This window comes from Bos javanicus, chromosome 7, assembly GCF_032452875.1.
Source record: "Bos javanicus breed banteng chromosome 7, ARS-OSU_banteng_1.0, whole genome shotgun sequence".
NCBI classification, from domain to species: domain Eukaryota; kingdom Metazoa; phylum Chordata; class Mammalia; order Artiodactyla; family Bovidae; genus Bos; species Bos javanicus.
In genome coordinates this window covers 58,375,227-58,397,834 of record NC_083874.1, presented here as the reverse complement: position 1 = coordinate 58,397,834, position 22,608 = coordinate 58,375,227, and the positions used below count along the sequence as shown (strand labels likewise).

Below are 22,608 nucleotides of genomic sequence, written 5' to 3'. Positions count from 1 at the left end.
TGGCATACTTCATCAGGTTATACTAGACACCCTACAGGAAAACCCTATGGGAAAACAGAACGGAGAGGTGTCATTTTGGATTGAGGAGCCAGGGGAAGCCTCTTATGGTAGGAGATGTCATGGAAGTGTAGGATTTCCTCACATAGAAAAGGAAATGGGAGAGCCCTTTTCAGGCTGAGATGAGCCGACAGAGCTCCTGGAGTAATCAGAATATAGGGTAGATCTGGGTTTCTAGATCCAAGTGCGTGTAATCGCATGTGAGTGAGTGTGTGTATGTATGTAGACATGACAGTGATAACACCTAAATATGATGAGCAGATTATTAAAGTTTTTATTTCCATATTGAGACTTTGGCTTTATTCTGAAGGTAACTGGAATTCAACAAAGTTTTGTGTAGGATCAGAGCTGTCTTATAAAAAATATTTCTTCAGCAACTTGTAACTCCAGAAATAAGAGGTGTCAGTCTCCATTGTTTGCACCATGTAATCTAGTTCTTGGACACTGTCCCTGACCACGTGGGACAGATACGTTTTTCACAGGGTCCCTAGACTTGATCTCAATGAGTGGAGTATCCTCCAGCATTTTCCTTTATGACCCAAACAGTTCAACCAAAGGATAACTAGAAGGAAAGCCAAAGATTTATTTTATTCATATGTACTTGGGATTTTTTCTTCATGATTTAGATGATTTATTCACTGAGTAAATGAATGCTGTCCATGCTTGCTTTGCAAAGTTGTAGATGCTTTTTTGCAATGTCCACCTAACTTGAGGATTTACTTTATTAGATAGAAAAACAAGAGGCAGAAAATCACCGGCTCCAACAGGAACTACAGGATGCCAGAGACCAGAATGAGCTGCTGGAGTTTCGAAACCTAGAACTAGAAGTAAGGAAATGATGATGATGATAAAAATAATCATAACAATTAACATACACTGATCCCACTCTATGTGTGAGGTGCCGAATTAAGCATTTCAGATACATACACTCACTGGACCTCACAGCCACAACCAAGATTTGACTGAGGAGGCAACTGAGGTTAAGTAACTTGTCCAACTCCTGTGACTAGTCAGTGGTGAAACATTGATGCAACTCAGAATTGTCTGCCCAGATACTGTACTTTACAACATGGTTGCCTTTATGAATAAGACTAACGAATAATTTTTAAATAGTCTAAGTAGATTTCAAACTTTGTAAATATTTCATTTCTTTTACATAATCATTTCCATCCTCCATTGAATCCTGACTCAGAAAATTTTCTTTTATATATTTCAAATTAAATTTCAAAATGTACTATATACAAAAGTATTTTATTGTTAGACTCTTGAATTTGTAAGTAAACTTTTTATTCTGTAATGCATTATGCAAAAGGCTAAGAAGCAAGGTAATTTGTTTTAGGAAATACTCTGGTTAACCTAAGTTTCAGAGTCTATATTTTTAAAGTAAAACATAATCAAATCAGATTCTGATTGTCTCATGCAGAATCTGGCTTAGGGTCTGGTTGAAGTATGCTGATATGTAAAGGATAAGAAAATTTCCCATTTGATTTCTTTGTTATTTTGCCAGCAATTTCTTCTTGAAGATATTTCACATTAGGTTTGAATAATATCAAACATTAGGTTTGAATAGAGTTTGCAGTTGGTATGCTTCAGTGAAGAAGTCATTTTGGTAGCCCACTTATCTTACTCATCAACCTTAAGTGAACTGAATATGCAAAAGGACCCTGAGCTGCCATAAAGCTTCATGGTCAGAAGAAGATTCTTTGTGACACCTGAAAGCTCTAAATATTCATACAGTTTAAAATGGAACTCTACTTCCCACATTTCCCTGATCAAAAAATTTGCAAACCTGGATGACACGGTGATAAATTCTTCTCCTATAACTCTCCATTGACTAATCAGTTCTTTTCCATTACATTGAAGCATGAACATCTTGAGTTCAATTTCCTTTTTTTAATTTTTTTGCCAAATGGCATATTGATAAACTGCTGAATTAGCGTAGAGAACACAGACAACTGGTTTAGTGATTAATCAGTTGTTGCTTTTTTTTTTTTTCAATTCCTATATATTCTTCACTGTATTTCAAGGAAAGAGAGAGACGATCCCCTCCATTTAATCTGCAAATTCACCCATTCTCAGATGGTGTGAGTGCTCTCCAGATCTACTGTATGAAGGAAGGTGTCAAGGTAGGCAGATGTTTCCTTGTGGGTGTTGTAGACAGTAGACGATCTGGGAACCGGAAAAGGGGAGGTTGCTGGTCACCGTTTGGTCTTTCAGTCACTGGGTGTCATTTTGATACAAACCATGTAGGAACTGAAAATAGTCACATCTATGGGAGAATTAATAGAATGTACACAAATAAATGTGTGACAGATATATGAACAGTAACAGCAAAAAAAAAAAAATAGGAAGCAATGATTATTTTAAAAAGAGTGATATAGAATCAAAATATGTGTAAAGATAATTACCCTTGATCATCTAGAGGAAATATTAAATAAATTTCAGTGCTTGAATAAACATATTTCAAGGATGTCAGATAAAAAGGTATTTGTTGTGCTGTTCTGATGGCTGTGGAATTCATTATCTTGGAATTTCAGTATTAGAAGAAATCTAGAAATCATCTCACCACCGTCTCTTTTGCTGTGAGTGTTTTAGGTAGGATTTCCCTTTTGGGTTTCCCTGGTGGTTCAGACAGTAAAGAATGTGCCTGCAATGCAGGAAACCCAGGTTTGATCCCTGGGTGGGAAGATCCCTCAGAGAAGGGACTGACTACCCACTCCAGTATTCTTGCCTGGGATATCCCACTGACAGAGGAGCCTGGCAGGCTACAATCCATGGGGGGTCACAAAGAGTCAGACACAACTGAGCAACTGACACACTCCCTTTTGGAAGGCTTTAGGGATTATAACATGCTGTTCACTTAGACATAGTATATAATTTTATTTTTAATGATATTGGAATACATTTTAAATGTTAAGGTCTAGCGGAAGTGGCTCCGTCTCCTGGAAAATATATTGTCCTTGCATGTGACAAAATCACGTAGCAGCTGTCTGTTCCAGATGTAAGGCTAGGAATCCTCCTGCTCGTGCCTTCTGCATGGCCCCTCCTGCTCCCACTCTGACTGCCAAATATACCTGCTTTAGTTGCCTTCTTTTTACCTCTGAGACTGAGCTAGACTTTTGTATTTCTGTGGATAGGGATCTGATATACTGTTATCTATGGGCTTCCCAGGTGGGGCTAGTAGTAAAGAACCCACCTGCCAATGCAGGAGACTTTAAGAGACTTGGATTTGATCCCTAGGTTGGGAAGATCCCCTGGAGGAGGGCATGGCAACCCACTCCAGTACTCTTGCCTGGAGAATCCATGCACAGAGGAGCCTGGAAGCCTTCTGTCTAAGGGTCGCAAAGAGTCGGACACAACTGAAGTGACTTAGCACACACACACACATGCTGTTATCTGAACATAAGTGAGAGGAGAAAGTGGTACTAATGGAGAAATCGGGTAGAAAATTGTGCTTCCTTGACTTCCATCGTAAACCATTCTCATGTTGTTTAAACTTCTGGCCTTCCTGGACTACATGAAAATTTGTAAACCAAAGCAGTTTTTTGATTCAACTCTAAATGAGAAGCACTTCACCTGTCTTTTCCTTAGATGTTTTGTTTTTAAATAAATCACAGACAACCTAATCCGACGTATGTAATTTATACCCAACAGCACTTTAAATAGTGCAGTTGCTTCAAACTGACTGGGGTGAAGCGATATAACAAAAATAAGCTGTTTCCCATAAATGGAATCAATACTAAATACCCCAAAAATGAAACTGCACTGTAGTTTTCTATGCAGCTGTCAAAATCTCAAGCAGGTCAGATCCCATGAATTAGAGTGAAATTGGCTGGTTATTTAAATTTATTACTGTTACTTTTCTTTATACTTGAAATCTATCAGAGTTGGAACAAATTTTCAATAATCATGAGAAAAAAATTTACTGAGAAAATTTGGAGTTCTTATACATCCTAGACCCTTTTATATACAGTCTCTTTATCCTCAAATCAGCCTGTGAAGGAGGAATTTATTATCTCCATTTTGCAATGGGCGGAATTGAAAATGCATTGCTAAGTTTTGCCAGGTTCACACAGCTCATAAGAAGCAGAGTGGAAATGTAAAACCAGTTGTGACTGATTGAAAACAGCTCAAGGAGGTACAGGTCTTAAAATGTCCTCTGTCCTTTAAGGTTAGGGCACTGATAGAATGGTTAAGCCACTGTCGCACCTTTGACTTGAATGCAACTCTTTGATTTTGCAGGATGTGAATATCCCTGATCTCATAAAGCAGCTTGATATCTTGGGTGATAATGGGGTAAGTAATGAATAAAGTGCAGTAGAAATATGAATTTGTCTAAAGAGAAGCAAGAAATACTTGCCAATGCATCATGTGTAAAATAAGAGCAAGTGAAGAGAACTCTACTCAGTAATTTGTAATAACCTAAAAGGGAAAAGAATCTGAAAAAGAATATATATGTGTATAACTAAATCACTGTACTGTGGACCTGAAACTAACACAACATTGTAAATTGACTATACCTGAAACACATACATACTTACATATGTACCTAAATTGAAACAAACTTAAAAAAAAAAATGACAAATGAGACTCCAGGTTCGCTTAAGCTTACGCATTCCGGAAGAGAATCAACAATTTATCAGATCACTCAGTTTAAGGATTATAAGGGTCTCTGCAAGGTAGTGGCAGAAGTGGGAACGCAGAAGGTGCTTTTCTTGGGCAGGTTTCAGGTTGGCATGCTGACAACATCAGTGGTGATTAAAGCTAATTACCTTCTAACTGTTGCTGGGAGGCATCCGGCATAAAATTAATCAGTCATGCAGTTGCAAATACTGCTAAATAGTAGGGTTGGTGGCAGACCCATAAAAATGGACCAGGAAACTATAATCCTTTCTCTTTCTGAAACACCTTCCTGACAGGGTCAAGGCATATTAATTCAGTGGGAGGACCATTCATTGAAATACTCAATGAATGACACATGTAGGTTGAAATAGTCATGCTATTTTTTTCCCTTGAAAAATTATCAAAGCAGAGAACAAAATCAATTAAATCATATCAAACTGCTCTGAAGAGATTACTTTTTATTTCATTTTGGTTTCTGCTTTTCTTATGACTGTTAATGAAGTATGTTTACAGTGAAACATAAAATCGAATCAGGACTAGAGAGAGATAAAAGCATCACATTTAATGTACTTTTTACAGGTTTTGAATAAACTCTTTGTTAGGAATTATTACTAAATAGAATAGACTGTTTGTGAATGTTCCATGCATCTATATGTGGCAGGCAAGTTAGGTAGTATTTTCTAACAGTGTAAATGTCAAAAGTGTCTTCAGCTTATTTTCTTTCTCTCCCCCTCACCCCGCACAGAATTTAAGAAATGAAGAGCAAGTGGCTATAATTCAGGCCAGCACTGTGCTGTCCCTGGCAGAAAAGGTAATAAATTGTACTAACATTCAAATCATCTCAATGTCTGACTTAAAACCTGGGGTTGAAGGACATTCTCTTTGCCCCTGATTTTGCATTATTGAATACCTAATAAATATTATATTCTTAACCCAGCTAGAATGAGAATAAACAAAATAAGAGTCTACACACTGATTTGGGGTGGGTACTTTGAAGCCTCTTAAAAATATGTGAAAATGCAAAACCTGATTTACATTACTGAAGCCACTGTTTTACCAAGCTGGGAAACCAATAATGAAGAAGTTTTTGTTAAGAGGTGGAAAATTGGAGTAGTATGGCTCTTTCTACGGGTTTTTCCTTGGATGTGTACATAACCAGTTCCAACTGATTTTGTAACTTGGTGGTGGCTCCCTGCAGCCTCATTCAGAAAACGTTAACTTGGGGACTGTCAGAAGGGCAACCCTGAGCGTTCTCTCGCCCCCTTGTGTTTAAATCTGGTAAATGCAAGGGAGAGAAAAAGGAAAGAGCCAAGTGAAGAAGCCTGGTAATTGGCTGTACTCGGGGTGCCTTGAAAATTGGCACATAGTTAACTGGAGCACACAGTTGGATAAAGTGAGAACTGTCATATAAGTTCCTTGAGATTTTTTTTTTAATTTCATAAATGCATAAAAATCATGTTGTAAATTAAATGAAACCATGAGCAAGCATTCACCTTGCTCCAATCTAGTTACTCAAACAAAATAATGACATCAAGAAAAAAATGGCAGAGGTAGAAAGATTTCTATAACATAAAAAGATACTTAAGAAATATTGAAACGATCCTTTTTTACGTCTTGATTCAAGCAAACCAAGTGTGAAAAAAGCAACATTTTGCTGAAAACTAGGGAAGTTTTAATATGGACCAGATATCAGATGATAAAAGGAATTAACGTTAAGTTTGCAGTGTGGAAATGGCCTTGTGGTTGTATTCTTTTTTAAGACCTGAAGTGTTTGGAATACATCCTGAAGTATTTCATGGGAAATATCTGGAATTTGTTCTTTAACTCTGTCTACCTATACATATTTCTACCCCTTGGTCCTTTCCACGATTGGTTTTGTCAAGCTTTCCCTTCTTCCCTTTTTTACCTTTGTCTAGCTAAATATTAATCATCAGACCCTCCCATACATGGGGAAGCCTTCCTACTCACCCAAGTCTAGTTAGGTCTTCTTTCTCTGTGTTCCTACAGTGACCTGTGCTTCTGTCACCCTAGATTTTCACAACTATAACACAAACACCTTTTTTCTTTTTCTTTTAACTTATGCTGTTGTTCACTAGATTATGAGTTCCATGAGGGCAACTCTGGATTCTGTTTTCCACTCTTTGTTTTCCTGGTTTTCCAGCCCAGCATATTTAGTAAGAGATCAATCAGCATTTACTGAATGAGTGAATTCATGAAGACACTGTTCCAGTGATACAATAATAAAGAAAACACAGTCTTACCACCAGTTCTGCTACATTTATTTGGCAGTGATAGCCAGAGCATTTCATCCAGTTGGGGTTGTAAAGGGCTTTTCTCTATTGAAAGAAAAGTCACTTTAGGACTGCAAAGAAAACTTGGGGAAGTTTCTATGAAAGGCAGAGACTACTTCATTTGACAGGTCTCTTAAAAACATGATGTACAAGAGAATTTGTTTCTCAATGGTAAGTGGGCAGCAAGCCAGAGGGAGCATTTTAATAAAACTGGGTGGTACACAATTGCAATATGAGGCTGTGTACAAGGAACCCATGACTTTGGACTGAAATTTGTTTCATGAGGGAAGTTCTGTGTATGTTGAAGAGCTGAGAGACTAGCATCTCTCCAGTCTCCATGTCTTTTTGTATTTCCCCATGTTCCTTACAGCCAAACAGCTGTTAGTGGTAGCCCTTGTGAATATCAAGGCTTTAATATATAGAAAAATGTTCAGTACACCGCATAATTTATCACAAATAAACCAAGAAAAATAGCGAGTAGTGACGCAAATTTCTAACAGTACAGAAGTACAAAAATGAATGTTAACAAAAAAAAACTAGAATCCTGTTGAGTACCTAGTAGATGCAATACACTGTGAATAGGGCCTTAGGTTAATTACCTTCTTTACTCTTCACATTCTTATTAATCCCATTTCACAGATAAGAAAGTTGAGACTAAGAGTAACCAGGTAATGTTTCAAGCCCACACAGCTGTGAAAAGCTAAGATTGGGATTAGACCCAAGGTAGCTGGGAAAGATTTGAAGGCAGGAGGAGAAGGAGATGACAGAGAATGAGATGGTTAGGTGGCATCACCAACTCAATGGACATGAGTTTGAGCAAACTCCCGGGAGATGGTGAAGGACAGAGAGGCCGACAGGGAGGCCCAGCAGTTCATGGGGTTGCAAAGAGTCTGTCATGACTTAGCGACTGCGCAACAACAAAGTTAATCTCTAGGACCCACACACTTAACTATTTTGCCTGGTTGCCTCCCAGGGGGATAAGCTGTTGGTTAACTTCATAAAGACCCATTATAATAATTTATTCTCTGAGACCATATATGTGGTAGGCTCACACTATATTATTCGAAGTCTGAATTTATTCAGGGTGTTGATCAGTGCTAATATTAATGCCATCTAATGTTTATGTTCTAATACTTAGAACAATATATTCTAAGTATTAAGAAAGTAAATTCTCTGTGTGATTTAAAATGTGTCTCTACTCAACAAAATGATTCTTCAACCTGTAGCTGTGATCAGTTTCATACACTGAAAAACTGCCATTTCTCCATCTCACCTGTTGTTCTTTCTTTCCTTGTGCTCCCTCCAGTCATGGAGAATTAGACGTACCTTCAGCTTGGAACTTGCCCCTCACTTTTGCCTGGTCATCTCTGACTCATTTTTTACACTTCAGTGCAATGTCACTTCCAAGAAAGCCTCTCATGGCAATCTCCAATGAGGGCAGATTCTGTGTTTCTTATTCACCCTCACATCCCTGGTACCTAGCGCACTGCCTGACACATGGTGGATAACAATGAAGGCATTTGTTGAATGAATAGTGAATTAATGAATGAGGGGAAAATTATAAACTTGCTTCTGAGCTAAGAGATAAAATGCACCAAGATAAAATGCACTTAGTAGATAGACTAAGAACTTCAGTTCTGAGTCTACTTTCTGAGATAGCAGAAAAAACAGCAGCTCAGGAGACAGTACCATCTAGACCACATCAAGCAGTCATGTCAAACCCTGTGTCTGCTTCACTCCATAGTGGATCCAGCAAATTGAAGGAGCAGAGGCTGCCCTGCACCAGAAAATGATGGAATTGGAAAGTGACATGGTAAGTAAAGATGAGGTATCATAAAAACAAAGAATAATTGAAATACCCCTCAATTTCAAGCTATGTTCTCTAAAAATGTCACATTGTAATTTTGTAGTATTTCCAAAACTAATGCTGAAGAAAATCCAGTTAGATGTTTTTTTCTTAGGCTAAATAATTTTTCTACTATATATAATTATAGTAAACATTACAGAAATTATGGGTATGACTTTGGTATTAAAAATCTCCAAGCCATCTCGCTCCCGTTAAGATGGCTGCTACTAAAAACAAAACAAAATGGTAACATACAATGATGAAGATGTGGAGAAATTGGAACCCTGTGCAATATTGCTGGGAGTATAAAATGGTACAGCTGCTATGAAAAGCAGTATGCTTAGTGATTGCTCAAAAAATTCAAAATGGAATTACCATGTGACACGGCAACACCACTTCTGGGTATATACCCATAATAATTGAAAGTGGGCTCTTGAAGAGATTTTTGTGTTCAAAAGCAGCATTATTCGCTATAACTTAAACATGGAAGCAACCCAAGTGTCTGTATCAGTGGATGAAGGGATAAGCAAAATGTGGTATATACATCCATGGGATATTATTCAGCCTTTAAAAAGGAAGGACATTCTCCTACATGCTACACCATGACTGAACTTTGAGGACATATGCTAAGTGAAATAAGTCAATCACACAAGGACAGATGCTGTGTGATTCTACTTACATAAGATACCTGGAGTAGTCTAATTCATAGAAACAGAAGATACAATAATGGTTGTCAGGAGCTAAGAGGAAGAAACGGGCACTTGTTTAATAGGTACAGAGTTTCAATGTTGCAGATAAAACGAATCCTGGAGCTTGGTCTCATAACCTTGTGAATATACTTAACACTACTGAACTGCACACTTAGAATGGTTATGATTATAGAGTTTATATTATATGTATTTTGCCACAGTTAACTTTTGTTTAAATCACCCAGCCTGGGAATTGGTCCTTATTAACAAAGAGCAATGCACAGAATTTTATAATAGTACCGTCATTACTGCTGTCACTATTACTAAAAAACAGGCAGCAATTCCTGTTAGGTTGGAAGATCTTATAGTAAAAACAACTTGAATTTCTATAGCATGTGACAGCTTGCAAATTTGTAAAATTTGCTGATATTTTACACAGAACTTACATTTTACCAACCGGTTAGGCTCTAAAGTCTAAAGATTTAACAAGCACTGTCTATATGCAAAATACCCTTGAACACTTTAAATACAAAAATTTTAATTAGGCAATCAGATTGTTACAGGCACTGTTCTAGGCACTGGAGCTCAGATGTAATCAGCTGGAAGTCAACAGCAAAACTGCATGCAGACATATGCTCTCTCGAAATCAATGCAGAACTTCTGTGGTGGTGCAGTGGATAAGAATCCCTGCCAATTCAGAGGACCCAGGTTTGATCCCTGGTCCAGGAACACTACACATACTGCTGAGCAAGTAAGCCCATGTGCCACAACTACCGAGCCTGCGCTCTGGAGTCCAAGAGCCGCAGCTGCTGAAGCCCCTGTGCCCTAGAGCCTATGCTCCGCAACAAGAGAAGCCACCTCAATGAGAAGCCTATGTACCACAACGAAGAGTAGCCCCCGCTCACCGCAACTAGAGAAAGTCAAGGTGACCCAGCAACAAAGACCCAGCACACCCAAAAATAAAAAATAAAAACAGGAAAAAAAAAAGTTGGTGCAGTCAAGTTTACCTTCAGCATTGGAAGAGACCCTTGTTCCTTGTTAAGCATACAAAGAAAGAATTAACTTGTGCTTAGGGCTATGTTCTGTACAAGGATATATTTTTTAATGCAAATGACAGGATACTTGAAATATGAGAACCACACAGAAACTGAGGACAAGCAAGGTAACATCACTTTACATCTCCTGGATCACCCTGGCTTTATAGCAAGAGCAGACACTCACTCATTAAGTAGCAGTGTGGGTGGAATCGCTCCCACTCTCTGAATTACTATCTGGCTTTGCGTTTGCTAATGATAGTTGAGTTTGAATAAATTAAGTTTCTTCTTATACAACTCTGCTCTATTACATTTCATAACATTCTTTTAAAAATATACTATCATAGTATATTTACACAGATATGCTTATCAGTTAGCATCTATAGCATTTATCTTGGAGAAGGCAATAGCAATCCACTCCAGTACTCTTGCCTAGAAAATCCCATAGGCGGAGGAGCCTGGTAGGCTGCAGTCCATAGGGTCGAGAAGAGTTGGAGACGACTGAGCGACTTCCCTTTCCCTTTTCCCTTTCATGCATTGGAGAAGGAAATGGCAAGCCACTCCAGTGTTCTTGCCTGGAGAATCCCAGGGACGGGGGAGCCTGGTGGGCTGCCGTCTATGGAGTCACACAGAGTCAGACACGACTGAAGTGACTTAGCAGCATCAGCAGCATAGCATTTATCTTGTCAAAAATCTATCCTTAGGGACTTCCCTGGCAGTCCATTGGTTAAGACTCTACTTCCACTGCAAGGGTCTCCTGTTCGATCCCTGGTCAGGGAAACAAGATCCTACATGTCACGCAGTGAAGCCATAACAAACAAAAAAAATCTATCCTTAGTGGCATACTCTTAAATTGATATGAAAATTCTTTGAGACATTCCATGTGGATTGTCATTTTATGCTTCTTTCCACTGATTTTTACATCCCCTGTGTGAAATTGTAAAAGTTGAAGTATTTCCCTGAAAGATAAGATCTCTGACCCTACAAAGACTAGTGATTTGTCTTACAGTGGAATTAGAGAAAACGTTAATCAATACAATTTAGATATCACTTTCTTGTTAACTAAGCTGACTCTATCTACTAATGTGGACATTTTTTCTAGGAACAATTCTGCAAAATCAAAGGCTATCTGGAGGAGGAGCTAGACTACAGGAAACAAGCCCTTGACCAAGCATATATGGTAGGTACAAGAGACATTCCAGATACCCTGAGTGTGGATGGTTATATGCTCTGTAGTAAAGCATCCTGTGTAATTTGTCATGTCATGTATGTGAATAGACCGCAACATGCAGCTCGCTTATCCAGTGGTTTCCAGTTCTCATTTTAGACCAAATGTACATCTCTAGCTGTTTGCTGTTATAATACTATTATAATAGTTAATAAATATTTCATTGTAACTCATTTTTCAAACAGTTTAATTATGTTGTTATATAATATTTAAATGAAAGACAGACTGGACAACAGTGTTGATTACAGAGAAATTTTATTAAATCTGATTGTTGGGGATCCTAATCTAGGGGTAGAATAATAATGTATGTAACATGATACATATTTTCAATTCATTTATTTCTTACAACAACCCTATGAGGTATAGGGAATATTATTATTTCTATATTGCATATGAGAAAATGAAGGCTTAGAGAGAGGAACACCTTGGCCTAGCTTGGAAAGTGAGTAGGTAGTGCTTAGGTTTGACTCCAGACATTGTGGCCATAACTACCAGAATCCAGCCACAGTGAGTAAGGCTATATGGGGGAAATGGGCTGTACCTTTCTCTCTCCTCCAGATTATGCTGACTCAGGAGCACATTTGATCCACTCCCCTGTACCAAATTCATAAAGCATCATTCTTAATGCTGGACTGCAGCTTGGATTTCTTCTCTCTGGGTGGGTACCACCCCACCCCCCACCGTAACACAGTGTAATGACTCAAGACAAAAAGAGGAAACTTAAAAGTTTTTCTAATGCTTTCCTGGAAGCAACCTGAATTGCTCTTGGGAAAAGAGTGAAGCACTTAGCCCCTGATGATAACAAAGATGAGTTGGTACTCCCCCTCCAAGTTGAGTAAGAGATTCTGAGTGCTGTGTGATGGGGAAGGGGAGTTGCCCTCTGCTTAGAGAATAAAGAAGGAGGTGATTTTTCCCTCCCTTCCTACCCTTTCAACCTTGCCTCCTCTACCTACACATGATAACCTTAGACCATGTGGGTGTGTCCCAGGACTGAAGACTTTAACTTTTAAAAAGTAAGGCAACCTACTTAGTCCAGGACAGGAGCCTGGAGGACATCCCTTTCCAGGCAATGTCCTTTCACCTCTGTCAGAGTCAAGGGGATAAGATTATAGATTGTGGTAACTGTATCTGAAGCATGTGAAAGAAAAGAAAACTGGGCTGTACAAAGCTGTAGACTCTTCATCTAAAAAAGAAAAGCCTCGAGGAGGCATTTTACAGCTAGCTGCTGCCGCTGCTAAGTCGCTTCAGTCGTGTCCAACTCTGTGCGACCACATAGACAGCAGTCCACCAGGCTCTTCTGTCCCTGGGATTCTCCAGGCAAGAACACCGGAGTGGGTTGCCATTTCCTTCTCCAATCAATGAAAGTGAAAAGTGAAAGTGAGGTCGTTCAGTCATGTCCGACTCTTAGTGGCCCCATGGACTGCAGCCCACCAGGCTCCTCCATCCATGGGATTTTCCAGGCATGAGTACTGGGGTAGGTCGCCAGTGCCTTCTCCAGCTAGAGCAACTACAAATCTCAGAGTATTAAAAAACAGACCAATTCCAAAGGGTCTTAGGCTCTATTTCCCAATTTTTAAGAAAAAAATGGAGACGCTAAAGCCATCTTCAGAGGTGTGTCATTTGGAGAGAGGTGGCACTATGTATGTGAGTGTGGAATACTTCCAATTTCAAGTATTCTAACATGGACCACTTTGCAGTGTTTATTTCTAAATAATATACTGCCACAATAGATATCTCTAAATATCTGTCAAATGAAAGAGAGAACAAATTTATTCTCAGCTACCTTTGAGAATAGAAGGACATACGGTTATAACAAGGTAAGGACTTCCTGAAAAGGAAAAGTATGTGAAATAGACAGGATCCAGAAAAAAGAACAAATTCCCCTCCATCAGGGAAGTTTACATATTGGCTGCTGCTGCTGCTAAGTCACTTCAGTCGTGTCCGACTCTGTGCGACCCCATAGACGGCAGCCCACCAGGCTCCCCCGTCCCTGGGATTCTCCAGGCAAGGACACTGGAGTGGCTTGCCATTTCCTTCTCCAATGCATGAAAGGGAAGAGGGGAAGGGAAGTCGCTCAGTCGTGTCTGACTTGTAGCGACCCCATGGACTGCATCCCACCAGGCTCCTCCGTCCATGGGATTTTCCAGGCAAGAGGACTGGAGTGGGGTGCCATTGCCTTCTCCGTACATTTTGGCTAGCTGACCCTTATTGCATCTTATAAAGGGACTCAACAAAAGGATATTTAAGCTGGATAAGCTTTGACATTCATTTTGTTGCTATGGTCATGTGAGAGTAAAATAATATATCCCTCCCCATATACACACGTGTATGTTTATACACCACATGTAAGATACTAAACTCCAAAGTTTTCTATTTTCCAGAGAATCCAGGAACTAGAAGCAACTTTGTACAATGCTCTGCAGCAAGAAACTGTTATTAAATTTGGTGAATTATTAAGTGAAAAGCAGCAGGAGGAGCTGAGGACAGCAGTGGAAAAGTTACGGCGGCAGATGCTGAGGAAGAGCAGAGAGTACGACTGTCAGATTCTTCAGGAGAGAATGGAGCTCTTACAGCAGGCCCATCAGGTGAGGATGGAGTTACTACATCTGTGTTGGATGGTGCTAAGCACATGGGACCTAGTTCTTAGTACAGAGTGTTGATGTGGGTATGAAGAATCCTGAGAGCTAGAAGCTGTTTTCAGAGAGTAAAACAAATAGCTGCTGTTTTATACCTACACTCAGAAACAGGGTGATGGGTTCTTAATGAATTAATCTGAAGAAAATTGGCAGTTCAGAAGCACTGTGTCATGCTACTGTTTTTGCAACAACTTTGCCATGAAATAATACCCTTTGAATTTCATGGAACCTGATCATGTCCCTTTTCCTGGGAAGGGACTCTTCGGGATTTTTTCCAGGACAGAGATCATGCTGTTTTTCACCCCAGTCCATAACCAAACCTGATGGAATCATCAGAAGAGGGTGAAAGGGAACAAGGGCCTTTCTCTTTATTCCCAGAATAAACAGCAGCAGCAACAATAAAGCCTGGAAGCCACCTCTGATTTACTGGCATTTGCTGTAGGTCAGAAACTAAATTAAGGGCTCTCCTTCCATCATTTTATTTAATCCTCACAACAGCCCACAACTGTAAGTATTCTTATTATTACAACGTAAAGAGATCATGGTACTGAAGAAAAAAGTGCTTAAGTCATTGCCCAAGATGACAGATAGCAAGCCACAGAGCAAGAATTACAACCCAGATCAACCTACCTGCAAGGCTAGTGCACATAAACGTTGCACTGTACTGTCCACAGCTTGAGTCACATCATTTATACAACTTTTCTAGACCAGCAAGGCTCAAAATAAACACCCAGTATTAACTTATAGCCAGCATTCTTAATTTCAACTATTTGTTCATATCAGACCTTGGCAGGCAAAGACTAGGGTCCTGGTCAAAAAGCAGATTCTGTAATAATTCCAGAATTGAAAGTTCTAGGCTAGTGTACTTGGTACTCATAAGCTGTAATAAGCAACTGGTATGAAATCCAGATGGGCTATACAAGAGGTGAGAATCATGTGGTCATTAGAGATCAAGGTGAGTAGAAAAGGAACAGGGGTTATTTTATGACACCAGTAAGAACAGTTTATGAGGAACATGACATTTATCACACTTCAGTTGTAGCCAAGAATTTTGTGGATCTTTATAGGCTAATAAATTTCCCAAGTGAACAGGAAACTCTGAAGCCATTTTGTTCCAAAGATAATAAACACGTGCATTGGTTTCTTGAGATTCCATCATAAAGTTTTGGATTTCAACTCTGAAGAGAGTTTTTAAAGCATTTAATAATAGACTCAATAGAATCATTGCTTCTCTAAGGGAATGAACTTATCCTCTAGATAAATATTTCTTTGAATGCAATAGCATTTAATTAATTTCAGCAAAGTGGGAGGTGTGTCATAGAACTGTAGAAGTGTTTATTTTTAAGATGGACAAATAGTTATCTAGATGTATTTATGATTAAAACTTTGTCAATGCTTTTAAGTGTCTCTTCAATCAGCTAAGGTACTTTACTCCCAAAAGAGAAGGTTCCATTTAAGTTAATCTGGTCTGAGCTGTTAGGCGCATTATAATTTTAAGTTTCTGTTGCCTTTTACCAAGGAGAAAAGGAAAGATATATCCATCTGAATGCAGAGTTCTAAAGAATAGCAAGGAGAGATAAGAACGCCTTCCTAAGTGAACAGTGCAAAGAAATAGAGGAAAACAATAGAAGGGGAAAGACTAGAGATTTCTTCAGGAAAATTAGAGATACCAAGGGAACATTTCATGCACAGATGGACACAATAAAGGACAGAAATGGTCTGGACCTAAAGAAGCAGAAGATATCAAGAAGAGGTGGTAAGAATACACAGAAGAACTATACAAAAAAGATCTTGATGACCCAGATAACCACAATGGTGTGATCACTCACCTAGAGCTAGACATCTTGGAGTGTGAAGTCAAATGGACCTTAGAAAGTATCATCACGAACAAAGCTAGTGGAGGTGATGGAATTCCAGCTGAGCTATTTCAAATCCTAAAAGATGGTGCTGTTAAAGTGGTGCACTCAGTATGCCAACAAATTTGGAAAACTCAGTGGTAGCCACAGGACTGGAAAAGCTCAGTTTTCATTCGGGTCCAAAAGAAGGGTATTGCCGAAGAATGTTCAAACTACTGCACAATTGTACTCATTTCACATGCTAGCAAAGTAATGCTCAAAATCCTCCAAGCTAGGCTTCAATAGTACGTGAACCAAGAACTTCCATAGGTACAAGCTGGATTTAGAAAAGGCAGAAGAAACAGAGATCAAATTGCCAACTTCCATTGGACCGTAGCACTTCCCTGGTGGCTCAGATGGTTAAGACTCTGCCTGCAATGCAGGAGACCCAGGTTCCATCCCTGGGTCGGAAAGATCCTCTGGAGAAGGAAATGGCAACCCACTCCAATATTCTTGCCTGGAAAATTGCATGGACAGAGGAGCAGTCCATGCAGTCTCAAAGAGTTGGACATGACTGAGCAACTTTCACTTTCACTGGATCATAGAAAAGCCAAGAGAATTCCAGATAGACATGTACTTCTGCTTCATTGACTACACTAAAGCCTTTGACTGTGTAGATCACCTCAAACTGTGGAAAATTCTTAAAGAAATGGAAGTACCAGACCACCTTACCTGCCTCCTGAGAAACTTGTATGCAGATAAAGAAGCAACAGTTAGAACTGAACATGGAAAAACAGACTTGTTCATAAATGGAAAGGGAGTGCGTCAAGGTTGTATATTGTCATCCTGCTTATTTAACTTATATGCAGAGTACATCATGTGAAATGCGAGGCTGGGTGAATCATAAGCTAGAATCAAGATTGCCAAGAGAAATGTCAATAACCTCAGATATACAGATGCCACCACCCTTATGGCAGAAAGTGAAGAGGAACAAAAGAGCCTCTTGATGAAAGTGAAAGAGGAGAGTGAAGAAGCTGGCTTAAAACTCAACATTCAAAAAACAAAGATCATGGCATTTTGTCCCATCACTTCATGGCATATAGATGGGGAAGCAATGGAAACAATGACAGACTTTATTTTCTTGGGCTACAGTATCAGATGGTGTTCAAAGATGGTAATCAAAGTCAGATGGTGACTTCAGCCGTGGAATTGAAAGATGCTTGCTTCTTGGAAGAAAAGCTATTACAAACTTACGGTATTAAAAAGCAGAGACATTACTTTGCTGACAAAGATCTGTATATTCATAGCAGTGGTTTTTCCAGTAGTCATGTATGGACCATAGAGAAGGCTGAACACTGAAGAATTGATGCTTTTGAACTGTGTGGTGTTGGAGAAGACTCTTGAGAGACCCTTGGACTGCAAGGAGATCCAACCAGTCAATCCTAAAGGAAATAAGTCCTGAATATTCATTGGAAAGACTGATGCTGAAGTTGAAGCTCCAATACTTAGGCCACCTGATGCAAAGAACTGACTCATTTGAAAAGACCCTGATGCTGGGAAAGATAGAAGGCAGGAGGAAAAGGGGACAACAGTGGACAAAATGTTTGGAAGGCATCACCAACTCAATGCACTTGAGTTAGAGCAAACTCCAGGGGATGGTGAAGCGCAGGGAAGCCTGGCATGCTGCAGTCCAGGGGGTCACAAAGAGTCAGACACATCAGAGCAACTGAACAACAACAACAAATTTTTAAGTCTCATAATTTCATTGACATTTTCTGTCTCCCCAACAGATATTCATTAGAATATGCCTTTCCAGTTATTTATTACTCTTTTTTTTCCCTTTCAATCAGTAGCTTTGATTTGAGAGAGTTATTCCAGCAGACATTGGACAGGATTTGTCATACATAAATTTGCAAGGCAGTCTAAATTATACAACCTATCACTCACCACTTACTAGACATTTCTATTTGAATGTTTCAAAGTGAACTCATGCGAAACATACCTGAACACGCGTTCTTATCTTTGCTTCTCTCTTCTCTCCCCATCTGCCTGTCTTGTTTAGTGGAACTACCATATCTCAAAGCACGCAGGCTGAAAACGCTGGGGTTTTCCTTGTCCTTCTCACCTTTTCTGATGGTACCTTCTTCCTCAAAAGCTTCCATGATCCCACTTTCCAGTTGAGTCTAGTCATGCAGAAATCTCTAGGTCCTTCAGTAGCTGGCTGCTGCTGCTGCTGCTGCTAAGTCACTTCAGTCGTGTCCGACTCTGTGCGACCCCATAGACGGCAGCCCACCAGGCTCCCCCGTCCCTGGGATTCTCCAGGCAAGAACACTGGAGTGGGTTGCCATTTCTTTCTCCAATGCATGAAAATGAAAAGTGAAAGTGAAGTCGCTCAGTCGTGTCCGACTCTTAGCGACCCCATGGACTGCAGCCTACCAGGCTCCTCCGTCCATGAGATTTTCCAGGCAAGAGTACTGGAGTGGGTTGTCATTGTCTTCTCTGAGGGGGTGGTCAGTAGCTGGCTACCCCTCCCCTAAAAACTGGATTTAAGACGATCTCCAGAGCTTACGTTCCTCTGTTTGTGCAGAACTCTTCCTTTACCCTTGAGGCTATGATTTTCCACTTCTAAGCCTTCGTTTGCCTGACTACTGACCCCCAAATGCCCTTCAAAGTCGGCTGCATTTATCCAAATGTTCTCATTTTTCTAATCCCAGTGTAAGGTCTATCTCCTGCAGGATGCTCTCCCAGATGAAAACAATGGATCACTTATTACTGGAAAAATATATATATCCCATACCCTTTTATACACTCGTTCAAGACCAGTTACTGAGGGCCTGCCTGTGCTGGGTGCTGGGAATGTGATGTCGGACAAAAACATAAAGGTCACTTCTCTCACGTGTCCTGCAGGTGAAGAAAGACAGAGTGACAAGGCAAACAAGCACCGGCCAAGGCAGTTTCAGAGAGTGCTCTGAAGACACATGCATGTGTCCCTGTGTGTGTGTTGTGTGTGAGAGAGCGAGCTTGGGAGTAGGTTTAACCACTCTAAACTGGCTGGTCTGAAGATGTTGAAATCCCAAAGGGTCAGCCACACAGAGATCTTGGCAAGGTGGCCAGAATTTAGGATCAGCAGGGGCTAAGTCTCTATTGTGGGAATGTTTGGGATATTCAAGGAGCAGAGAGAAGGCCAATATGGCAAGAGGTCGTGGAGCTGAAGAAAGGTGACTGTGAGGTGAATCTGTAGAGGTAAGACAGGGCTAGATCGAGCTGGGCCTGACGAAGTTCAGGTTTTATTCTAAGAGCAACTTGGCTGACTCTCCCTTCTTCCTCTTCCTTGCCCCTTAAAACTCAAGGACTGCTGTGATCATTTCACATTCTTTATTTTGTGTGTGTGTGGTATTTTCTTGGCTGTGGCACGTGGCATATGGGATCTTAGTTCTTGACCAGGGATCGAACCCACACCCTTTGCATTGGAAGCACAGAATCTTAACCACTGGACTGCCAAGGAAGCCTACCATTTCCCGTTCTAAGAGTTTATACTGGCTGCTGTAGATGGGTGTAGGATGGAGAAGATCAGAAGCAGGAAGAGCAGGCAGTAACCTCTCACAGGTCTGATGGGGAACTTGGTATACTTCAGAGCAGTAGAAAGTTTCCTACTTGGTAGAAAAGAGATCTGTTTTGGACTCTACAGGGTTTGCTCTTAGATCAGATGGCAGTCTGGGAAAAGTTGGGAAGGAAAAATAAATAAAGCCCACAGCACACAATGGAGCAAACCTAACTCATTTAATACATATGTATAGGCAGCTCCTTTGTGCAACTAAGCACTGTACGAGGTATTAGAGATTGGTGATAAAATTATGCTTAGTTTTGCCCTGTTTTCCCTTTCTACATAATCTGTTTTTTCCTGTGTTTTCCATTTTTATCTCCCCATCTGGATGTGATGGTTCTTTGAGATCAGGAACTACGTGACACCTTGCTTGTGTTCTCCATTACATCCAACACAATCCTGAACATTTAAGCAGGTGCCCAGCAAGCACAGACTTGGAGGCTGAGTAGAGACTACACTAATCTCTCATGCCCATGATTTAATTGATGTACGGCTTGCCTCCACATCCAATAGACTATATCAAGAAAATACTTGCACGCTCAAGGTAGAAATATCTAACAAGTTTATTCTTTCACTGTGTAGCTTTGGAGCATAAGCAGCACTGTGGAAATACATACAAACACACACATCACACACATTTATTTGTCATTCATTGTCACACACATCAGCATTCATTGTCACATAATTTCACAGTCCTTCTAAAAAAACACACCCTCCTCTCCTGCAGAAACCTAACCCCCTTTCGTTTAAAGCAGGATTTCTCAATCTCAGCCTGACTGACATTTTGGGTCTGATGATTCCTCTTGGTGGAAGTTGGCGGGGAGTGATCTGTGTACTGCAGGATATTTAGAGCATTCCTGGCCTCTGCCCCTTAGATGCTGGTTGTCACTGGTGATCACATGTGATTTGAAACTGTCTGGATAATTATTGATGATGGTTGCACAACTTTGTGAATATACTAAAATCACTTTAACTAACTTAAAAATGTCCAGATATTGCCAAATGTCACCTGGGGTGCAAAATCACCCCTAGTTGAGAACCACTGTTCAGAGAGAGGGGATATAGTTTCCGAGTTCAACTGTTCTTTGTTCCAGCTTACGTTTTTGTCTCCCCACGTTGCGCTGTAAAAACTGGCTTTCTATGTTATCACATCATTTAGCTTCCATTGTTTTCTTCTTGGACTCCAGTTCTCCATTTTCTAATTATTCCCAAAAGAGGCACTAAATTACAAGCCTACACTGTGTAACCCTATGCTATGAATGTATTCAGTTCAGTTTAGTCGCTCAGTCGTGTCCGACTCCTTGCGACCCCATGAATCACAGCACGAAGGCCTTTAATTTGCCAGAAGGAAATTTGAAAACTTTTATTCACTTACAAATTCAGTTCAGTTCACTTCAGTTCAGTCGCTCAGTCATGTCCTACTCTTTGCAACCCCAGGGACTGCAGCACGCCAGGCCTCCCTGTCCATCACCAACTCCCAGAGTTTACTCAAACTCAGGTCCGTTGAGTCAGTGATGCCATCCCATCGTCTTATCCTCTGTCATCCCCTTCTCCTCTTGCCCTCAATATTTCCCAGCATCAGGGTCTTTTCCAGTGAGTCAGCTCTTTGCATCATGTGGCCAAAGTATTGGAGTTTGAGCTTCAACATCAGTCCTTCCAATGAAGATTCAGGACTGATCTCCTTTAGGATGAACTGGTTGGATCTCCTTGCAGTCCAAGGGACTCTCAAGAGTCTTCTCCAACACCACAGTTCAAAAGCATCGATTCTTCGGCGCTCAGCTTCTTTATAGTCCAACTCTCACATCCATACATGACCACTGGGAAAACCATAGCCTTGACTAGACAGACCTTTGTTGGCAACGTAAAGTCTCTGCTTTTTAATATGCTGTCTATGTTGGTCATAACTTTTCTTCCAAGGAGCAAGCGTCTTTCTATTTCATGGCTGCAGTCACCATCTGCAGTGATTTTGGAGCCCAAAAATATTAAGTCTGTCACTGTTTCCACTGTTTCCCCATCTATTTGCCATGAAGTGATGGGACCGGATGCCATGATCTTTGTTTTCTGAATATTGAGCTTTAAGCCAACATTTTCATTCTCCTCTGTCACTTTCAAATTAGTGTCTATGTAATGTTGATTTCAAATCTGTGCTATTCAAATTACTGAAATTTTGTTATAGTTTACTGTAATTTCAAAGACATGTCTGAGCATTTTTTATCTTCAGGGTTGCTTGTGCTATTCTTGTAATGTTTGTTTTTTCCCCTAAGTTATCAGTTCCTTCTTTGGATTTTTTTTTTTTTTGAAGTGTAGTCTCTAATTTTGTTTTATGAAAATTGATCAGTTTGGTTTTATGAGAAGATCGTACCCTGAAACAAATTTGAAATAAGGTTGAAAAAAAAGTAGAACAGCAACTAATGGCATTTGTGTGAGCCACTTTTAGCCATTTTTAAATGAGGCAATAAACAATCAAAAACCTTAATCCAAATGGTTTACAACAAAGTGTCTTTCTTTCTCTGTAGCTCTGGGACACACAGCTGTCTCCACAAAGAGGTGACTTTCCCACATCTCATTCCCAACTCATGTTCCACTGGCCAAAACAGGTCTACTGACCAAGCTCAAGGACAGTGGGGTGAGAACCATACCTCTGTCACAGGGAAGAGGTCTGCAGAGATAGATTGACCCAGAGGAAAAAGAATGGCAAATATTTTTAAAATACAGTCAATGACAATCATTTTGAATATGAGTATAGGCAATTTTTGAAATATGCA

At 40.0% G+C, this 22,608-nt stretch overlaps 1 protein-coding gene across 3 annotated transcripts in view; it reads left to right on the top strand.

Annotated features, from left to right (window-relative positions):
• Window positions 1-22,608, top strand: part of JAKMIP2 (janus kinase and microtubule interacting protein 2) — a 194,796-nt gene that overhangs the window by 155,695 nt on the left and 16,493 nt on the right. For all 3 annotated transcript variants that reach the window (XM_061423907.1, XM_061423906.1, XM_061423905.1), the window contains 7 exons: window positions 786-884; window positions 2,085-2,183; window positions 4,300-4,353; window positions 5,426-5,491; window positions 8,716-8,784; window positions 11,643-11,720; window positions 14,150-14,353. In XM_061423907.1, the coding sequence (XP_061279891.1) occupies window positions 786-884; window positions 2,085-2,183; window positions 4,300-4,353; window positions 5,426-5,491; window positions 8,716-8,784; window positions 11,643-11,720; window positions 14,150-14,353 (669 nt within the window). The remainder of the gene's footprint in view (window positions 1-785; window positions 885-2,084; window positions 2,184-4,299; window positions 4,354-5,425; window positions 5,492-8,715; window positions 8,785-11,642; window positions 11,721-14,149; window positions 14,354-22,608) is intronic.